At 51.9% G+C, this 18531-nt stretch overlaps 1 protein-coding gene across 2 annotated transcripts in view; it reads left to right on the forward strand.

Moving 5' to 3' along the window:
• Window positions 1-18285, forward strand: part of LTC4S (leukotriene C4 synthase) — a gene marked incomplete at its 3' end in the record, with an annotated part of 59741 nt that extends 41456 nt beyond the window's left edge. For both annotated transcript variants that reach the window (XM_029583998.1, XM_029583997.1), the window contains 2 exon segments: window positions 1103-1173; window positions 18210-18285. In XM_029583998.1, coding sequence (XP_029439858.1) covers window positions 1103-1173; window positions 18210-18285 — 147 coding nt within the window.
• Between the last annotated feature and the right edge of the window lie 246 nt (window positions 18286-18531).

The raw sequence follows: 18531 nt of genomic DNA on the forward strand, positions 1-18531 counted from the left end.
GGATCAAAGACGGAATCGAGGCGGCCTACGCAGAGCCGGGAAAGCCCTTACCTGTACAAGTTAGGGCTTATTGTACGAGGGCCCAGGCGGTATCCTGGGCGGAAACCAAGCTGCCGTCGACCGCCGAGATCTGTCGAGCGGCGACGCGGTCCTCCGAATGTAGTTTTTCCGGGTTCTACCGCCTGGAAGGGCAGGTCTGGGAGAACAAAGCCTTGCAAGGGCAGTACTAAGTGGGCCACGGGCAGCCTCCCACCCTGGCAGGGAGTAGGTTTTGTACATCACAATGGTCCCGAGTCCATGTGGCTACACGCTAGGAAATGGAGAAATTATTTACTTGATAATTTTGTTTTCCTTAGTGTAGACAGATGGACTTAGCATCACGGCTACGGCTGCTCCAGAAACCGAGATTAAGCTCCGGCCTACCCCAAGTTCAAGGCATCCTTAGTTGGTCTGGTGTCAACTTTAATCGGTTGAATACACTGGCGGTCTCCAGTTTGGACATCAGTTGAACCGGTTCAAGTTTAATCAAGTTATTTAAAGAAATATATATCCATAATGGCTTTTCGAGGAGAATATTGACGAGCTAAGCTTGCTGCACGGGTATATGTAGAGTGACGTCGGCTTTGAAATCTGACTCCATGTGCTATCAGGTGAGTACAATAGCCATTGGTTCCGAGTTTATCTGTCTACAGTAAGGAAAAAGAAAATATCAGGTAAGTAATTTCTGTAGTAGAACGGTCACAGTAAAATAATGCATTACCTGAGCTTTTTTTTCGTACTCTGAACACCTGGGTGAAACATTGCCGTGTTGAACATTAACGTTTCTGCCCGGTCCCGGGCTTCTGGGCGGTGTCACCGGTGTTTGCGAGCCGAAGAGGTCTCGAGAGGTGCCGACCGTCGTACACGGGGACCCCGGGTTAACGGGACAGGCGAAGGACGAGCCGCGCGATGGAAAAGCGTAATCGGATCTCACGGGTCACGTTCTAGGATTACGTGAGCTCCGCGTCTCGGGTTACGTGTCAGGTAACCGGGCCGAGCGTCGCTAGTTCGGAAGTTATCGCAAAGTTCTTATCCCTGTGTGTTGGCTTTTTCTTCCCCACAGAGTCAACTGCTCCGAATACTTCCCAATTTTCCTTCCTGTCTTATGGGTGTCCGGACTCTTCTTTCACCAAGGTAAGAAAATAAAATCTGATTTCTAGTTTCTAGCTGTCTAAAATCTAATTTCAAGGGTGTAAGCTTTCCATTTTTCGGACCTTTGAATAGTATTTTCGGGTTAATTTATTTTATTCTATAAGGCTGGTTTCCGACAGGAGCGTGTAGTTTCCACAGATAAGGAGGTTGAATTAGCCATGACATCCGGGGGACGTTCTTCCGGTCCTCTAGGTGGCGGATATCCAAAGAGCGCACAGTCGTGCTAAGAGCGCCCGCCCGTGCGTATCGCCACGCGGTTCCCAGCTCGCCTCGTCCAGTTCTTTCCGCCTCGTAGGCTGCACGCGGAGCTCGGTATGTTTCGCCGTTTCATTATCGGAACTGCAGGAATTAATTCCTCGTGGGGCCAAAGGAATTAAGACCTTATCTGGACAGTCCACCCACCTGCTATGAAAAACCATCTCTTGAAGCATCAGCTTTCTAGCTCATGCTCTTCCCATAGTTATTTTATTTTATATATCGTTTTTACGTTTAATATTTAATATTTATTGACCTACGTTCTTTTGTTCAATAATTTGTTTGTTTAATGTTACGCTGCACGTTCTCTGTTCGATACTTTGTCTACTGTTTAATGTAACGCCTTACCGGCGACAGTTTTGTTATATGGAAACCGACTTGATTTGATATGTATATCGAGAATGTCGGTATATAAAAACCCTAAATAAAGAAATAAAGAAAGAAATGAAGATGCGAAGACCATCTGTATTTAAATCTTGGCAGTGAGGCAAGAATGTCCGTTACGGATGGACACACGCTCTGCTTTATCTGCCCGGTGCCCGAGCACGACCGGGCCGACTGTGGGGACCGCGGCCGCACGTCCCGGAGGGCACGTGAGTAGAGAGCAGCTAAAAATCAGAAATTGAAGGAGCGGAGGCACCCCAGACTGCACAGTCTGCCTCTGGATCCACCCGGAACTCCTGAAAGAGAAGGTAAAGAGGGCCTGCTCGCTAGGACCTTCGGGCGATGAAAGGGCTCCGCGGAAGCACGTCCTAGCCACCTCTATGCGTCTAGGCGGAGCGACGGCCATTTAATCTGGGCGAGTCGCGATGGACGCAAAGCATCGACGCGAAGCACCCGACGCATCGAGGCGGCGGCGTGAAGTATCGTCTAGAAGCACTCTACGCGTCTTGTGCCGAAGCGGGCCTACCCGGAGGAGAAATCAAAGCGGTGAAGAGTCACCCGATGAAGTCTCTCGCCGCACTAGCCCGCATCGGGGATGCCACACGGACCCCGTGGTGAGGGGGAAGCAGACGGACTACGGCGTTCCACGTGCGGCGGATGTGGGTTTGTCACCTACGACCCGGCTGTCGTCATTACGGGGAGCCCCGGTCCCGGATTGGGAAGGGCTGTGAGATGTGGAGTTAGTCTGCTCGGGGATCGACTGCATCTTTTTCAGACCTGTCATCCACCTCCAGGCAAAGGTGGGAGAGGTTCCACTTACAGGAGACGCTGGAGGAAAGGAATAACCGATATGCTCGAGGGGCCCAGACTCGGACATTCTACTAGCGGCACTATCTCCTAGAGGTAATGCATTATTTTACTGTATAGGTAATGCATTATTTTACTGTGACCGTTCTACTACAGAAATTACTCGGGGAAACTCCTAAGGAAGCGCAGACTCCTCCGGTGGCACGAGCGATAACGCGGATATCGCGGGTACCGATCCATTTTTTTGGCCTCGCTAGAACAACACCATGGGCGGGGAGGCTCGATCCCCAGCGAACCGTCTACTCCAGTGAGGGTGGATACTAGCCGGCCGAGTACAAGTTCCTGGGTGAGGAACCACGGGAAGGATAGTCATGAGTGGTGTCTCGTACTCCTCGACACGGTATCCTTCTCTCCACCAGAAGACCTCTCTTATTAAAAATTTGTGGAGAAGGTGGGCACTACCCTCACGGTTGAGACCAAGAAAATGTCGGATCGCAGAGCGGAGGTCCCTAGGGATCCTCGAGAACTTTTGAGGCACCGGCAGAGCCGACCGTATCACCTTCTCGGGCGGTGCTGGATGAAGCGAAGACCGGACACGGCCACTCCCTTTTTCTGGGGCAGCAACCTCGTGCAAAACGGACTTTGAGTTTGGGATGCGGGGATCACCCTTTTATAGGACGATATGGCTCCCTTGTGATAGAATCGTCCAAGAGGAGGGCGAGGAAACCTCGGCTACGTGCGAGTGCCCCTCCGGGGAAGGATAACAAGTATCCTGTCGAACATTCCGGGCTGTGATGCTGGATGTGAAGATTGGGTGACGTTGGTTTTTCATCATATAATAGTTATACGAATGTCTTCGGTCGTTAAGACCAGCGGTGATGGCAATCGATCCGGATGGGAACTCCCCTCACGGTTACATGCGACGGAGGAAGGACCGTGCCATTTGTTTCATACTATCTATGAAGCATTTGACACCTCAGTTGGGATTTCAGCAGGGGCCATCGTGGCCAGACGCTTGACCTGGCTGTGGGCGAGCGCCATCGGGAAAGATGTCCACGAGAAGATGGCTGACCTTCCCTGCTTTTCCGACAACCTTTTTGGCAATAAGCTGTGGGAGACGATCACCTATTTAAAGGAACAAAGTGTTGCGGTGCAGTCGCTGACTCTTCTAGGGGAGCGACAGTTGGGAAGAAGATATGCCTTAACCCCACGAAGAATGCAGTCGCCAAACCGTGGGGGTAGAACCTACCCTTATGTTTTGTTTTTTTTTGCTTGCAACCGTACCAATCATTCAAGGAGCCGTGGCTGATGATGCAGCCGGTGGCAGCGGTGGCCCTCTGAGGACATGACTGGCTACAAAACCCAATGGGGGTTTTGGGAGCTACCGATTGTGCTCGACTGACACGGAAGCCTCGAGCGGGCTCTCGGGGGCAACAACATAGGGAGAAATCCGCACCCAAGATCAGCGTAGTGCCACGTGGGAGTACCGCCTGCCGTCGATTCCCCCACTGGTGGACTCAGGGGTTTGGATCCCTGTGCTGCTCCTCTCTCGGGACACGATAAAGACCCTGCACTTCCTGTAGATGAAGGGCTCGCGCCCGGCGTATCCGTGGACAATACCGGTACTCCCGGCTCGGCGGAACAGGCATTTACCGCAGGACTCATTCGTTCATATGGGAGATGTGCAAGTAATCCACCGTCAATCGACCGTGGGTTCTTTCCACACCCCGGCGGTGGTAGTCGATAAACTTTGTGACCGGCGACATCGGGGGCCTTGATGATCCGCGGAACACGGGGGAGAGGTAGACGCGGTTGGATTCCGGACACTTGCGTGGAGCAGAGTGTGGATCGTTAGAGCGCGAAGCGTGAGCGGTATTTCATGCGCTGTTTCCGTCCGGAAACCGATCGGAGGTGGGAGAAACATCAGCCTGCTCCTTTAGTCCCACCGAGTGACGGGGGGGACTGCAACCTCATCCACCAGTGGATAATGTAGAAATCTTGAGGACAGTTCTAGCATGCTTGGATTTACAGAGACCATATCGGGATGTGCCAGTTTCCTTTAGGAAGTATTCAACTAGAAAGAATTATCAGGCCAAATGGGCTGAATAATCGAGATGGTGCAGAGAGCAGGGATCTGACCCCTTCTCGTGTCCCAATTATCTTTATTCCTTTAATGAAGCTGGCCTAACGGGTTCAGTTAGAGTGAACGTAAGCGCGTTTGCAGCTTACTATCTTTCTCGGGAGGCTTCTCGGGTGTCGTGGGACCCGCTCGTTTTGTGTTAACGGAGGGCATTCTCCAGTTGCGCGCACCGGTGAAAAAGCGGTCAGTGCCGTGGGATATTAATCTGGTTTCTGAGCAGTCGATGCTCCTGCCCTTCGAACCTATGGATGGCTGTCACATGTGATACCTCTCCTGGAAAGTCCTTTTTCTAGTGGCATTCACCTCTGTGAGGAGAGTCGGTGAGTTACAGGTGCTGGTTAATTACTCACCTTTCCTGGAGTTTTATCGTGATAAAGTGACATTTCCTGGCGTGTAGCCAGATGGACTCAGAACGAATGGGTATAGTATCCTCGTGCTAGCAGTTGGAGACGGATCTGATGTCAGCATGGGTATATATACACCCACAGGAAGTGTAGCAACTTAGTAATTTCTGTCTCCAAAGCAGTTCTTCGAGCCACGCACAGTGAAGAGTCAGACTCCCTATGTGTACCCACTGTGAGGAGGCCGTGGGACCCTCGGGCCAGGACCAGTCTCAGCCACGATTTGCTGACAGTTCCCCAGGGGCTACCCTGGATTGGTCGAGACTGACCGCTAAATCGGGACTCCCGGGGGATCTTGTACCCTGGCGATTAGAGGCTGCTTCAATTTCCTGGGTGGATCTCTTTAAGGGGATTCATGCCTTTGTACAGATGCAAACGGCTTCCTGTCCAGGCCCTGCGGTTCCTGCGGTGGCTGCGACTGCTGCTGGTGCGGCGGTGGCTCCTGCGGATCCTGTTCCTGGACCCTCACGCCCTTATCGTGAGCGGGATCTTCCGCCGCTGGACAGTCAAGATCAGTCGGACCAGGAGGTTTCACCGGACGAGTCCGAGCTCCCGGACGAGGGGGAGCTTCCCCCAGGGATTGAGCCATAAAGAACCATGAGGAGGTTCTTCCCCAAGGAGGATCTCTCCGACCTGGTGTCTCAGTGTCTGGTGGAGTTTGATATTACAGGTCCCAGCGCTGCAGGACCCCCTACTGGAAGGTCTTCGTCCTACAGTCCATTCTTGCGAGCGGCACAACAACTGATAGATTTAGAATGGGCGGCACCAGCGGGCATGTACCCATTGGCACCGGCTATCCAGGACCTGCTGGCGTGCCCTCAGGTGGACGTCTTGATTAGCGCTGTGGTCAAGCGCACTACCATTCCAGTTGAAGGGGGGATGGCCCTCAAGGAGCCTCACGACCGGCGACTGGATGCCATTCTGAAACAGACCTTTGAGGTGGCAGCTCTATCTTTGCAGATCGCAACCTGCTGCACGGTGGTGACGCGTGCCTGTTTGTCACAGGTCAGGAACAATGTTCCAGCAGCTGACATGGCGTCAGCTCTCTCGTTCCTCACGGATGCTGCATCAGACCTAGTCCGAATAACAGCCAAGGGGATCTCATCCTCCGTAGCCGCCAGGAGGCAGCTCTGGATCCGCAGATGGTCAGCCGATGCGCCTTCAAAGACACGCCTCACCAGATTGCCCTTTAAGGGCTCTTTCCTGTTTGGCAGCGACCTCGATAAACTGGCCAGCACATGGGGCGCATCTCCAGTACCTCGACTACCGTAAGATCGGTTCAGAAGGAACTAGCGCGCCTTTCCAAGGCCCTCCAGGGGTAGAAGCTCCCAGCGCTTCGTTCCCTACAGGAGTCGCTACCAGGCACCTCGTCCTCGGGCCCGGAATCGGTCCTTTCGGACCAAGCAGCGCAAGAGGGGAGCAGGCTCGGGCTCAGGTCCCGGACACACCCCACAATGAGAATGCGCCGATCCATCCGGGGGATGGAGCCATAGGGGGCAGGTTAACCCTCTTCTACCCGAGATGGGTCGAGATTACGTCGGACCGGTGGGTCCTCGCCATCATCCGAGAGGGGTATTATCTGGACTTTCATCACCTGTCCCACACACAAGAAGGCAGCATTGGAAGCTACCCTGGCGAGGCTCCTGTCCTTGAAAGCCATCATCCCAGTACCTGCATGGGAAGTGAATTCTGGACACACTTCCATTTATTTCATGGTACCCATGAAAGGGGGCACATTTCGGCCCGTACCGGACCTCAAGTCAGTCAATCGATACTTAAGGATCCCGAGGTTTCGCATGGAAACCGTGTGCTCCGTCAAGACCGCGGTACAGCCGGGAGAATTCCTCACGGCATTAGACTTGTCGGAAGCTTACCTGCATATCCGGATCATCGGCGTTACCTACGATTCCAGGTTCTAGGACGCCACTTCCAATTCCGGGCTCTGCCCTTCGGGTTGGCCACGTCACCGCGGACCTTCACCGAGGCGGTCGTAGCGGTAGCAGCGGCACTCGGACGGGAAGGAATTCTGGTCCTTCCCTACCTAGACGATTGGCTGATCGGGGCAAAATCACGAGAGGAGAGCCATCGGACAACCGACAGAGTGATCGCCCTTCTGGAAAGCTTGGGCTGGGTAATCAATCTCAGCAAGAGTTGCCTACAGCCTTCCCAGTTGCTGGAATTCCTGGGAGCACAGTTTGACACTCAGGCAGACACAGTCAGTCTCACTACCAAGAGAAGGTTGAAACCTCAGATGCGTATCCAGTACTTGATGGGAGCCAGTCGGCCCATAGCTTGGGATTATCTGCAGGTTCCCGGTCTCATGGCATCCACCCTGGAAGTGGTACCTTGGGCAAGGGCCCATATGAGACCTCTACGACACTCTCTGCTCTCTCGCTGGAGCCCTCGTCTACGGAACTATTTCACGCACCTACCTCTGCCTGCCAGAGTCCGGACACAGTTACGGTGGTGGCTGCGGTCCGACCATATGAGCAAGGGGTCGAGGATGTCCTTCCCCACGTGGACTCTGCTCACCACAGATGCCAGCCTGAGCGGCCGGGGAGCACGCTGCGAAGGATTCACCGCACAAGGGCGGTGGGACAGAGAAGAGTCGGCGTGGAACATCAACCGTCTAGAGGCTTGGGCAGCCCGATTGGCATGCCTTTGATTTGCTCACAAACTGAAGAAAAGTGCAGTCAGAGTGATGTGAGACAACGCCACCACGGTGGCATACATCAACCGTCAGGGCGGAACCAGAAGCCGACAAGTATCTCTGGAGATCGTCCCACTGATGGCTTGGGCAGAGGCGAATCTTCAGGCCATCTCCGCCGTCCACATTGCCAGGAAGGACAAAACCACGGCAGACTTTCTCAGCAGAGAAAGCCTAAATCCGGGAGAGTGGCAGCCGTCACCCACAGCCTTCCAGATGATTGTGGATCACTGGGGGATTCCGGACATGGATTTAGTGGCGGACAAGTCCAACGCTCGAGTACCCAGATACTTCGGCCGCAAGCGCGACCCCTTTCTCACACGGAATCGATGCCCCGGTTCAGCCGTGGCCTCCAGGGACTCCGCTATACGCCTTTCCTCCGTGGCCTCTGCTGGGCACCATCATCCACAAGATTCAGAAACACCGGGGCCTAGTTCTTCTAGTGGCACCAGACTGGCCAAGAAGACCCTGGTACGTGGACATGAGAAGACTACTGGCAGGGGATCCTCCTACGTCAAGGTCCCATCCTCCACAAGGATCCGGCTCAATTCTCTCTTTCGGTCTGGCCATTGAGAGGGCTAGACTGAAGATAAGAGGTTACTCGGAGTCCGTGATAAATACACTCCTCCGAGTTTGCAAGTTTTCCACATCCCTCACCTAAGTAAGGATCTGGAGAATATTCGAAGCATGGTGCGACACTCATGGCACCAATCCACATGCGACCACAATCCCTATTGTGTTGGATTTCCTGCAAGATGGACTTCAGAAGGGTCTCTCCCTGAGCTCCATCAAGGTTCAGGTGGTGGTGCTGTCTTGCTACGGCCCCAGGAGGGATGGCAAGACCATCGCCAAGCACCCAGATGTTTCTCGCTTCCTGAAAGGAGTCAAGCATATTCGTCCGCCACCGAAGTGGCCTTTGCCCTTATGGAACCTCAATCTTGTTTTGGATTTCCTCGCGGGATCCATCTTCGGGGCCTGTCTGTCTGTTCTCTAACCTTGAAGATGGTGTTCTTGCTGGCTGTACGTTCAGCATGCCGCATCTCAGAGCTACAAGCACTATTCTGCTGGGATCCATTTCTCAGAATCACTCCTGAGGCTATCCGTCTTTGCACGGTTCCCTCCTTTCTACCGAAAGTGGTTTCACAGTTTCATCTTAACCAAACCATATCCTTGCCTACCACGGCGGGTTTGAAGAAATCTGAAGAAGGGCGTTTATTGCGCCATCTCGACATTGGCAGATTACTGCCCAGATATCTGGAAGTGACACGAGAACTACGAAAGACGGACCATCTGTTCGTCCTGCACGGCGGGAAGAAGCAAGGTGAAGCGGCCTCGCGGCCCACCATCGCCCGCTGGATTAAAGAAGTTATCAGAGCAGCTTATGTGGAGGCCGGGAAGTCTCTGCCTCTACAAGTCAAGGCTCATTCTACCAGAGCACAAGCGGCATCCTGGGTGGAATCCAGGATGCTGTCGCCTGCAGAAATATATAAAGTGGCGACATGGTCCTCCCTCCGTACCTTCTCCAGATTCTACCGTCTGGATATCCAGGCCAGGGAGGACTCGGCATTTGCGAGGGCGGTCCTACATGGTCCTCAGGCAGGCTCCCGCCCAGGCTGGGAGTAAAGCTTTTGTACATCTCATTCGTTCTGAGTCCATCTGGCTACATGCCAGGAAATGTTGAGATTACTTACCTGATAATCTCCTTTTGCTTAGTGTAGACAGATGGACTCGGCCTCCCGCCCAGCTGCCCGTGTACATGGGTTTCATCGATTCAAGGTAAGCCATGTCATCTGTTTCCATAAGAGCGTACACGCTACCAGGTGTCAAAGGCTTCCGGTTGGGAATGCTGGCGGTCTCCAGCTACTATCAATCGGTCAGGGGAATCCTGTTTCACTATTTCACTGAGCGTCAGTACACATATCCATAACAGCTTTTGCAAGGAAGATTACTAAGTTGCTACGCTTCCTGTGGGGGTATATATACCCGTGCTGACGTCAGATCCGTCTCCAACCGCTAGCACGAGCATACTCTACCCATTTGTTCTGAGTCCATCTGTCTACACTAAGGAAAAGGAGATTATCAGGTGAGTAATCTCAACATTAAGGATTCATCTGTCTTTTTTTCCCGAAGTGGTGTCAGCTTTCCACCTCAGTCGAACAATGACGTTGGCGACTTTCTTCCCAAAGACGCACCAATCAGAGTTGGAGAAACCGCTTTGTACGCTGGACCGCAAATGTGTGTCTGTGTATTAGAAACGGCGTATGCGGTTGAACTCCAGATCCGAACGCTTCCTGACTCCTTGTCGTGCCGAGAGGACGCTGTCGTGGATCGCCCGGTGTGCCTGGTCGCGCTATGACAAAAGAGCAGAAACCCCGTCTACCGTAGCAAAGCCTCACCGGGTCAGCATGACGGCAGCCTCCTCGGTATGCGTGCGAAGTGCTTTTTAGTATATATGCAAAGCCGCCACGTGGTCGTCTGTACACACGTTCACGACGCATTAGCGACCGAAGATGCGGCAACGGGTCGAGCCGTCCTGTCGGCAGGAACTACGAGGGAGAGGGTCCGCAAAGAGCATTTGAGTTGAGCCTAACTGTATCCGAGATTTGGAAGGGACTGCAAGTCAACTCCGATACAGGGGGGTCGCTCGACCCTTGCGGTTTGGGACTTCCCAGGCTAATTCACCCTGTTTATCTGCGGGGAAAAAAAGCAAGTTTGCTTTTGGTAAATGTTTTTTTCCGTGGGTAATGGGCTGAATTAGCTATGCTATCCCGCCCGCCTCCCTGGAGAGTCTCCAGACGGTGCAATAGGAAGCTCGAATAAAGAGACCGAGGCAAGCCGGGAACCACGTGGCGGTGCGCACAGGCAGGTGCACCGAGCTAAAATCTGTGCGCTCCTTGGAGCTCAGCCACCTAGAGGACCGGAGGAACGTACCTCAGATGTCATAGCCGACTAACCCTCTATCCATGGAAAATACTGTATACGGTAAACGAGCTTGCTTTTTTCACAATAAGGCATGGGGTTGGAATTATAAAATTTAGATATTTTCCCGTGATCTGGCTTTCAAATATTGCTACAAAAATTTGGACAGTTGGTGGCCCTAATGAATAGCGGTGGATAGAATTACCCAGTAATGCAGTAACTCTCTCTTTCTTGGCCCAGATGTTTCCTACTGCTTCTTAGCACTTTCAATTCAGTTGGAATAGGGCTGGGATGTGACACCGTGTACAACTACACAGTGATATTCTCTCACCACAGCTGACATATTTTGTCTGGTTGTTACAGTGACGGTGCTGGGCTTTAGGGGCTTTGCATCGGGGACTCCTTCCCGAAGCCTGCACTCGTGGGCCCTGAATGTGGGTGTCGTCGGGGGGCCTTTGAATGCCAGCCGCAGCTGATTTTTGTAGCAGTATTTGGAAGCCAGTCCCAAGTGATCAGAAGACTCACCTCAGAGGTCATACTGGGTAGTTTTCGTATGGCAGTGTACTTTCTTGATGTAATTGTCCAGTTGCAGAAGGTACTTCCAGAAAGTGTACAGCACTAAGTAAGAATGTGACTTTCTCCCAGGACAAGCAGGATGGTAGTCCTCACAGATGGGTGATATCATCAGACGGAGCCCCGTCACGGAACACGTTTGTCAAAATTTCTAGAACTTTGACTGGGACGTGAGCATGCCACAGACCCTGTGGCCACCTGAGGTCCCCCTTCGTTCTCTTTATTTTTTCTTTTTTTTTTTGTTCCGGGCAGGAGTTGCCTTGTGGGTTTAGGAGGTCAGAGATTTTCTCTCACTATTTTTGTCACGGAATATTTGCTCTTTATCTTCATATTTTCTGTCACCGGGGTCCCCCATGGCGTACCAAACTCCTCCGTCGTGTCTAAGTCAGTACCGCGTGTGTGTGGTTAGTTCCCTGCGGCGTACTTCTCGGTGCTGCCTATTTTTTCAATTATGGTGACCGATTTCCGTAAGTGCCCCGAGTGTCAGAGGATCATGTCTATAAGGAACCCACATGAATTTTGTGTATTGTGTCTTGGGCCTTCCCAAGACATCGATTGGTATTCAAGTTGTGTGCAGATGACCCCCAAAGGCCGCCACGCCAGACTGGAGAAGATGGAGCACTTGTTTGGCTCCAAGCTCTCATCTCCATAGACCCTAGGTAAAGGGGTGCGAGTCAAGGGGGCCCATGTTCCTCGGATGCCTCTCTGTCGACGCCTCACCAGACCGAAAAAGGAGAGGGTGACAGTCAGCAACGTCCATCAGTTCCAAAATCTTAGCGTCATTGTCCTTGGCATCTGAGAAGGACGGGGCCGAGAATAGAGGGAAACGTTGCCGTCGGCATAGACTCGCATCACCGTCTGGTGCGGACACCGATACCGGAGCGGCATCGGGTTCTACGGAGCCGCCTCCGAAGAGGGTGTCCATCCTCCTCTGGAACCGGGACCCCTGAGGGTTTCCCTACTGATTACCGGTGCCGGGCATTGAGCCTCCACGTATCCCCGTGGACGTTTTGGTGAAGGCTAATTTGCCTCGAATCCCAGGTGCCATGCCATCCACGTCAGCCTTTTGGGAGGTATCGGACCGGATCGTTCGAGAGGCAGTGCTGAATCCAGCGGCAGCATGGGAGCAGGCTCCCATGCTGCCGCCAGAACCGGCTCCTTGGATGTTGGCTCTGCTCCTTGAGCGCTTAGACACTCTTATTGGTGTACCGCCATCGATACCTTTTCTATTGGGTTCTTTGGCACCGAGCCACCCGTCGATCCCCGGCCCGGTCTCGATAACGATTCCGGGTTCTGTGGAAGAAGAGGATTCTGGCCCTTACCCTTCTCTACGGGAACCACGGATGCCAGAGGCAGTGTCGGGTCTCCCAGTGTATGGGTGCCCATCGATGGCACTGGTGCCATCGGTGCTGGTCCTGCCTGCTTTGATACAGGTGCTGCCTATATTGGTGCTTCACCGTCCATCGGTGCTGCTTTACTGTCCTCTTGAATTTGGCCTTTTTTCCCCATACGGAGGTATGGTGGGTAAAGAGGAGTCTCCCTACGATCCATGGGATGATGCTTCCTCTCAAACAGTCCTCAGAAGCTTTGGAGGAGTTTCTTTCTGAGCCTTCACCCCTAGAGGAAATGTGCCACTCTCGTCTGGAAGATTTGTCTCTTGCTAGCTTTGTTAAAGAGATGTCTGAGGCTATCCCATTCTAGCTGGAAATGGAGGATGAATGTAGGCACAACATGTTGGAAGTCCTACAATTTGTGGATGCTCCAAAGGAAGTAATGGTAATCCCTGTGCATGAGGTTCTTATAGACCTTTTGCACTGCCTCTGGGAACAGCCAGGAACTATGCCCCCAATTAATAAAAAGACTTATGCCACATACATGGTACAAGAAGCCCCAAAATTCTTGGAGATGTTGCCACAACAATTCCAGAAAGGCTTGACCTCCAACCTAATAAAAGGATTAGAGTCTGGAAAATATGAGGTCAGAGCAGCATATGATGCTTTTGAAACAGCATCTAGAGTTGGAATTAGTGCCAGGAGCTGGGCTTGACTCAAAGAAGTATGCCTGAACAGAAAACGAAGATGGAGAAAAAAAAACCTCCAGAATCCTTGGGGTTTCTTAGGCTGCTTTGGCTGAATGAACTTTGTGACTTGCAAAAATCAGTTGGACAGGCTGGCAAGCTGGTGTCAGAAAGCTGAGGCCTATTCACAGGGTCACAAAGACAAAGCCAATGGTGGGAGCTTCAGGCACTATTCTCAGGAGTTTCGATAAACACAGCCATGTGTTAAGTACCTTGCACAGTAAGATGTTAACAGTACAAAGGAGTATCTGGAGAGTGTTGGGAAATGAGTCACACCTGGGGGGAAGTATTCGGGGTAATTCAGAGTTAGTGACTTCATGCTGTTGCCATGACAACCTATGTAAATGATCTGTTGGGCAGTCAGGCAAATCTCTAGAACCTCTTACCTGTGTTCAATTTTGAATGTTGCCTATAGAAGAAGGATCATTTCCCGTATACGATGAGATGCTGGTAGTCAGTGTGTTGGAAAAATGCCATCGGCATCTCCCAAGAATACTTATGCTGTATAATAAAAAAATGATTCTTTAATGAAAAAATCTAAGTGTTCTTCTCTTCCTGGCCATAGGTGTTATAAAAAATGGTGTGGCGATTAAGATTGTGCTCAGAGGTATAAGACCTATTGGCTTATTTCCCCTACATAGGAGACAACTTGTTTGGGTATGAGATTTAATATGCAGTGGTGCAGCCTACATCCTGTCGTGGACCTCTGAACCTTAAATGGATTCTTTCGCGGTTCAGAATGGTTTCTTAGGGCACTGTGCTATTAATCAAGTTTACTTAGGGAATAGAGACTGCTATTATTTGCATTAGTGTTTGGGTATTTGTCAGGTTCTCGTGTCCTGGTTTGGCCTCTGTCGGATAAAGGGTGCTGGGCTCGATGGACCCTTGGTCTGACCCAGCATGGCAATTTTTTATGTTATGCTTCCGCTTCAACAATCAGGAGATGGGCTCTGCTCTGTAGACCTTCAAGATGCTTATGGACATATAGCAATCTTTTCTCCTCATTTTAAATACCTGTGATTTGTAGTGGGACAGAAACACTTTTTCAGTACCAGAGTACTGCTATTTGGTCTCGCTTCAGCATCCTGAGTGTCTAGCAGTGTCCGTGGCACGGTTTAGACACGAAAGCGTCAGTGTCTACCCGTATCTGGAGGATCGGCTCCTTAGAAGTCGATCCAGAGAAGGAACACTTTGCTCCCTCTGTGTCACCATACATGTGCTCCAGTTGTGGGGGTTTTTAGTAAATGTCTCGAAATCCCACTCGACTTTGTCCCATCAGCTATCTTGATGGGAGTAGACCTAGACCCACCATAGTCAGAGTGGTTCTTCCCGTCTGGCGCTCATCTTGCAGGGACATTTGGCATCGACGGTTCACGTCACTTCAATGGCTCGCCTTGTTAAGAGAATGATGTGGTAGACCGCGAGGTCTCGGTGGTTTCAAGCCTCTTGGTGGTTGTCCAGATAACTGGAAAGATTTAACAATCCCCGGCTCGGCGTACACGGGAGTCCAATGTGCACAAAGGACTCGTTTTCCGAGCAGTGGAATGTCAACTAATGTTGACCACGGATGTCTCCAACTTAAGCCGGGGAGCCCGTGTCGGTGGACCTCAAAAACGGGGAGCGTGGACCGACTGCTCAATGTTTTGGCATTTCGGGCAATAAGGTATGCTCTCTTGAAATTCCAGGACCGAATATCCGACAAGGTAGTCTCGATTTAGACAGAGAACCGGGTAGCTATTTGGTACGTAAACAAACGAGGGGGCACGGGCTCTTTTTCGCCGTGCTGAGGTGGCGCGGATCAGGTCTCGGGTTCCATCGCATTTCATGCCACCGTGAGCCGGCTACCCGGCGGGCACAAAGAATGTTACGGCAGACCGTCTCATCTGGACTTTTCATTCTCACGAGCGGTCCCTGGATCCCTTTGTCGTGAATAAAATTGTCCATCGGTGGGGTCAACCGGAGATCGACCTCTTTGCATCCTTTCACAACCGCAAAGTGGATCGATTGGGCATTCTGCACAGTGGCTCCGAGATACAGACCATAGATGCCTTCGTCTGCTCACGGAGTATGGGTCCGCCGTACGTGAACCCTCCTATTTTGCTCATCGGTGAGACTCTAGTGAAATTATGTCAGGACCGGGGCTCAATGTTCCTAATTGTCCCGTATCGGCCGCACCAAATCCGGTTTCCGATTCTTCGCGACTTCAGTCCGGCAGCCTCTTTGCCCGGCCACGGCACGAAATCTCATGATGCGGGAGCAGGGCAAATTGTGTCATCTGAAACCGCAGTCTCTGTCTCTGACGGCCTGGATGTCGAAAGGTTGATATTAGAATCCCTTGACATTTTTACCGATGTCTCCAAGGTCCTTGTAGTTTCATGAACGTCTTCTACTTGGATGTCTTACCCGTTAAAGCGGAAGAGAATCTTCTCGTGGTGCGTGGGAAAAGTCACGGATTCCTTCTCTTGCCCCAAGGTGAGGATTCTGGCTTTCTTCCGACAGCTCTCGGAGTCTGGTCTCTAGAACTTCCTTCATCCGGGTACACGTAGGTTGCATAGCTGCTTACGATAAGGTGCAACTCCTTGTAGGTCACGTTATGAGAGGCTTACTATAGCTGAAGCCTCCACTATGTCCCCCAGTAGAGGTCCGGGACCTCAATCTTGTGCAAGCACGGCTCACGTGACCTCCGTTTGAGCTCCTTCGTTCCCGTGAGGTGAGACATCTCACTTGGAAAGTTATTTTCTCAGTGACGATAACATCTGACAGCAGAGTCGGTGAGCTATAGGCATCGATAACGTACCCACCTTATACAAGATTTCTTTGTGACCGGGTAGTACTCTGCACACAACCTACATTATTGGGAAAGGTAGTGACAGATAGCCACTTGATTCAGTTTATAGTACCGCCCACGTTTTTCCCGAGGCCTCGCTCACACGCAGGTGAGTGGTCTTTTGTACACCTTGGACCGTAAACGTGTGCTCGCTTTATAGTTAGAGCGCATCACGGCCCACGGGCGGTCCACGTGACTCTGTGTATCCTTTGACGAGAATCGACTCGGAGTAGCGGCGGGAAGGCAGACCCTGTCCTCCCGGTCGTCTGACTGTATTGCTTTCTGTTACCGGCAAGCAGGATTTCCGCTAGAGGGACGAGTGAAAGCGTATTCAGCCAGGGCCACGTCGGTAGCACGCTTCCGTTCGGTACGTGTTGCCGAAATCTGCAGGGTTTTGACTTTTGTAGTCTGTCACTGTATAGAGAAGACCGGTAGGTAAGATGGTGTGTTTGGCCAATCTGTCCTGTGAAATTGGTTTCCGGTGTAGGAAGGCAACTCTTCCTATTTAGTGGCCACTGTGAATTCGGGCAGCCCTTTGTTGCCGACCTCACCCCACCCCTGTTGTTGTGCCTGTTGCATATTTTTGGGTGTCGGTTGGCCTGCTAAGTTGTCAGGCGGTGTCGTAGGTTGCTATTCTCCTATCTGTGAGGACTACCATCCTGCTTGTTCTGGGAGAAAGCAGAGATGCTTACTGTAATGAGTTTTCTCTCAGGACGGCAGGATGTTTGCGGTCAGGAAACCCGCCAGCCACACCGCAGAGTACGGTTTGACTACGGGTCGTTTCATTTATCGTTAGTATGTTTGTTTTAAAACGAGACGAAGGGGGGCACCGTGTGGTCACGGGGTTGTCGGCACGCTGGGTTGAAGCGTTCCGTGACTGGGCTCCGTCTGATGTCACCCATCCGTGAGGACCTACATTCTGCTGTCCCGGGAGAACACCTGTTACAGGTAAGCAGCTCAGGTTTATGGGAGAAAGTAGGTTTATACTGTGGGTTGGGGCGTGCTGCTCCCTAAGCATTCTCATTCCTTCTGCAAAAATTGCCCCGGACTGTATCTGAAGCAATGGGAAACCCTGCTGCCACTATTATTAGTTTCTCTGAGAGATTCACTGAGAACAGTGAGTTTTACATGCTCAAGAGTCTCAAGGTGTGAAGCTCAGACATAAAAGAAAATTAATTTCTATTTGTGGTGCATGGCAATATATAGTAGCAAGGGCCGTGGAGCAATTTGGCTTCTCTTCCCGGCCCGTGGTCTCGTATGTCTTTAGGATGGACCCGGCGCAGCTTGTGTGTCGAGAACAAACACAGTGCAGGCTTTTGACTGGCAGCTTTTTATAGAAACAAAATGCCAAAAAGTAATGCTTTTAGCATTTAGTTCAAGGGCTAAGTGCTGTAAAAACAGGAATGATAGTAAAAATCATAGTCTGAAGCTGTTTATGCCAAGTGTTTGTAACAAAAGCTGTCTCTTGTGGTGCAAGGTGACTTAATCGCTCTGTTTGGATGAAGGGCAGGGAACGGCGTGGCATCGTGGCTCCCTGGCTGGGTGAGGGCTGTCGGTAGGTGGGTTCGATAGGCCACAGATGGCCTGTTCTGGGCTCTGTGTTGGGATCGGGCTGGGGATGGACTTCAGATCCTTAACCTGCTATTTGAAACAAGAGGATGTCCAGAATCCAGCAGCTACCATTCCAGGGCTATCTGACTTCTGTGGTAGACCGGGGTTAAGAGAGGCCTTTAGCAGCCGTTCTGTAAATCCTGTGGCAGTGCCTCTGCCTGTGGCCGTTTCACATGGCAGGAGATAGTTGTAGTCCAATTAGATGACGATTGTCAGTTCCTTGCATGCCGCTTTCCTCCCCAGGCAATGTAACATGTAATCCACGATGGGCATTTTCTGGGTGCGTGATATTCGTTCACTCTTTGGCTTGGTTCTAGGGGTGGCCGCTTGCACCGGGACGTTGTACCTGTACGGCCGGTACCGGTACTTCCACGGATACGCGGCGTCGGCTCCAGGAAGGTAGGTCCAGAAACGTGGCTAGTCCTACCCCGGGACTAGGGTCGTTGCTATGGTGCCTTCTCATTTTGAGCCCGCAGCCTAGCCTAGCCGGCACTGCTAGGCGGTTCTAGCAGCGCCGGTCCCGCTGGCGCAGAAACTCAGTGAAAATGGCCTCGTGTGGCTATTCTGCACTGTACCCCACCCCCAAGGATTTCAATGGTGACTGGAAAGGCAGGCAGGAGCTGTGTGAGGTGGTTGGCT

The sequence above is a fragment of the Rhinatrema bivittatum genome, chromosome 18, assembly GCF_901001135.1.
Source record: "Rhinatrema bivittatum chromosome 18, aRhiBiv1.1, whole genome shotgun sequence".
NCBI classification, from domain to species: Eukaryota; Metazoa; Chordata; class Amphibia; order Gymnophiona; family Rhinatrematidae; genus Rhinatrema; species Rhinatrema bivittatum.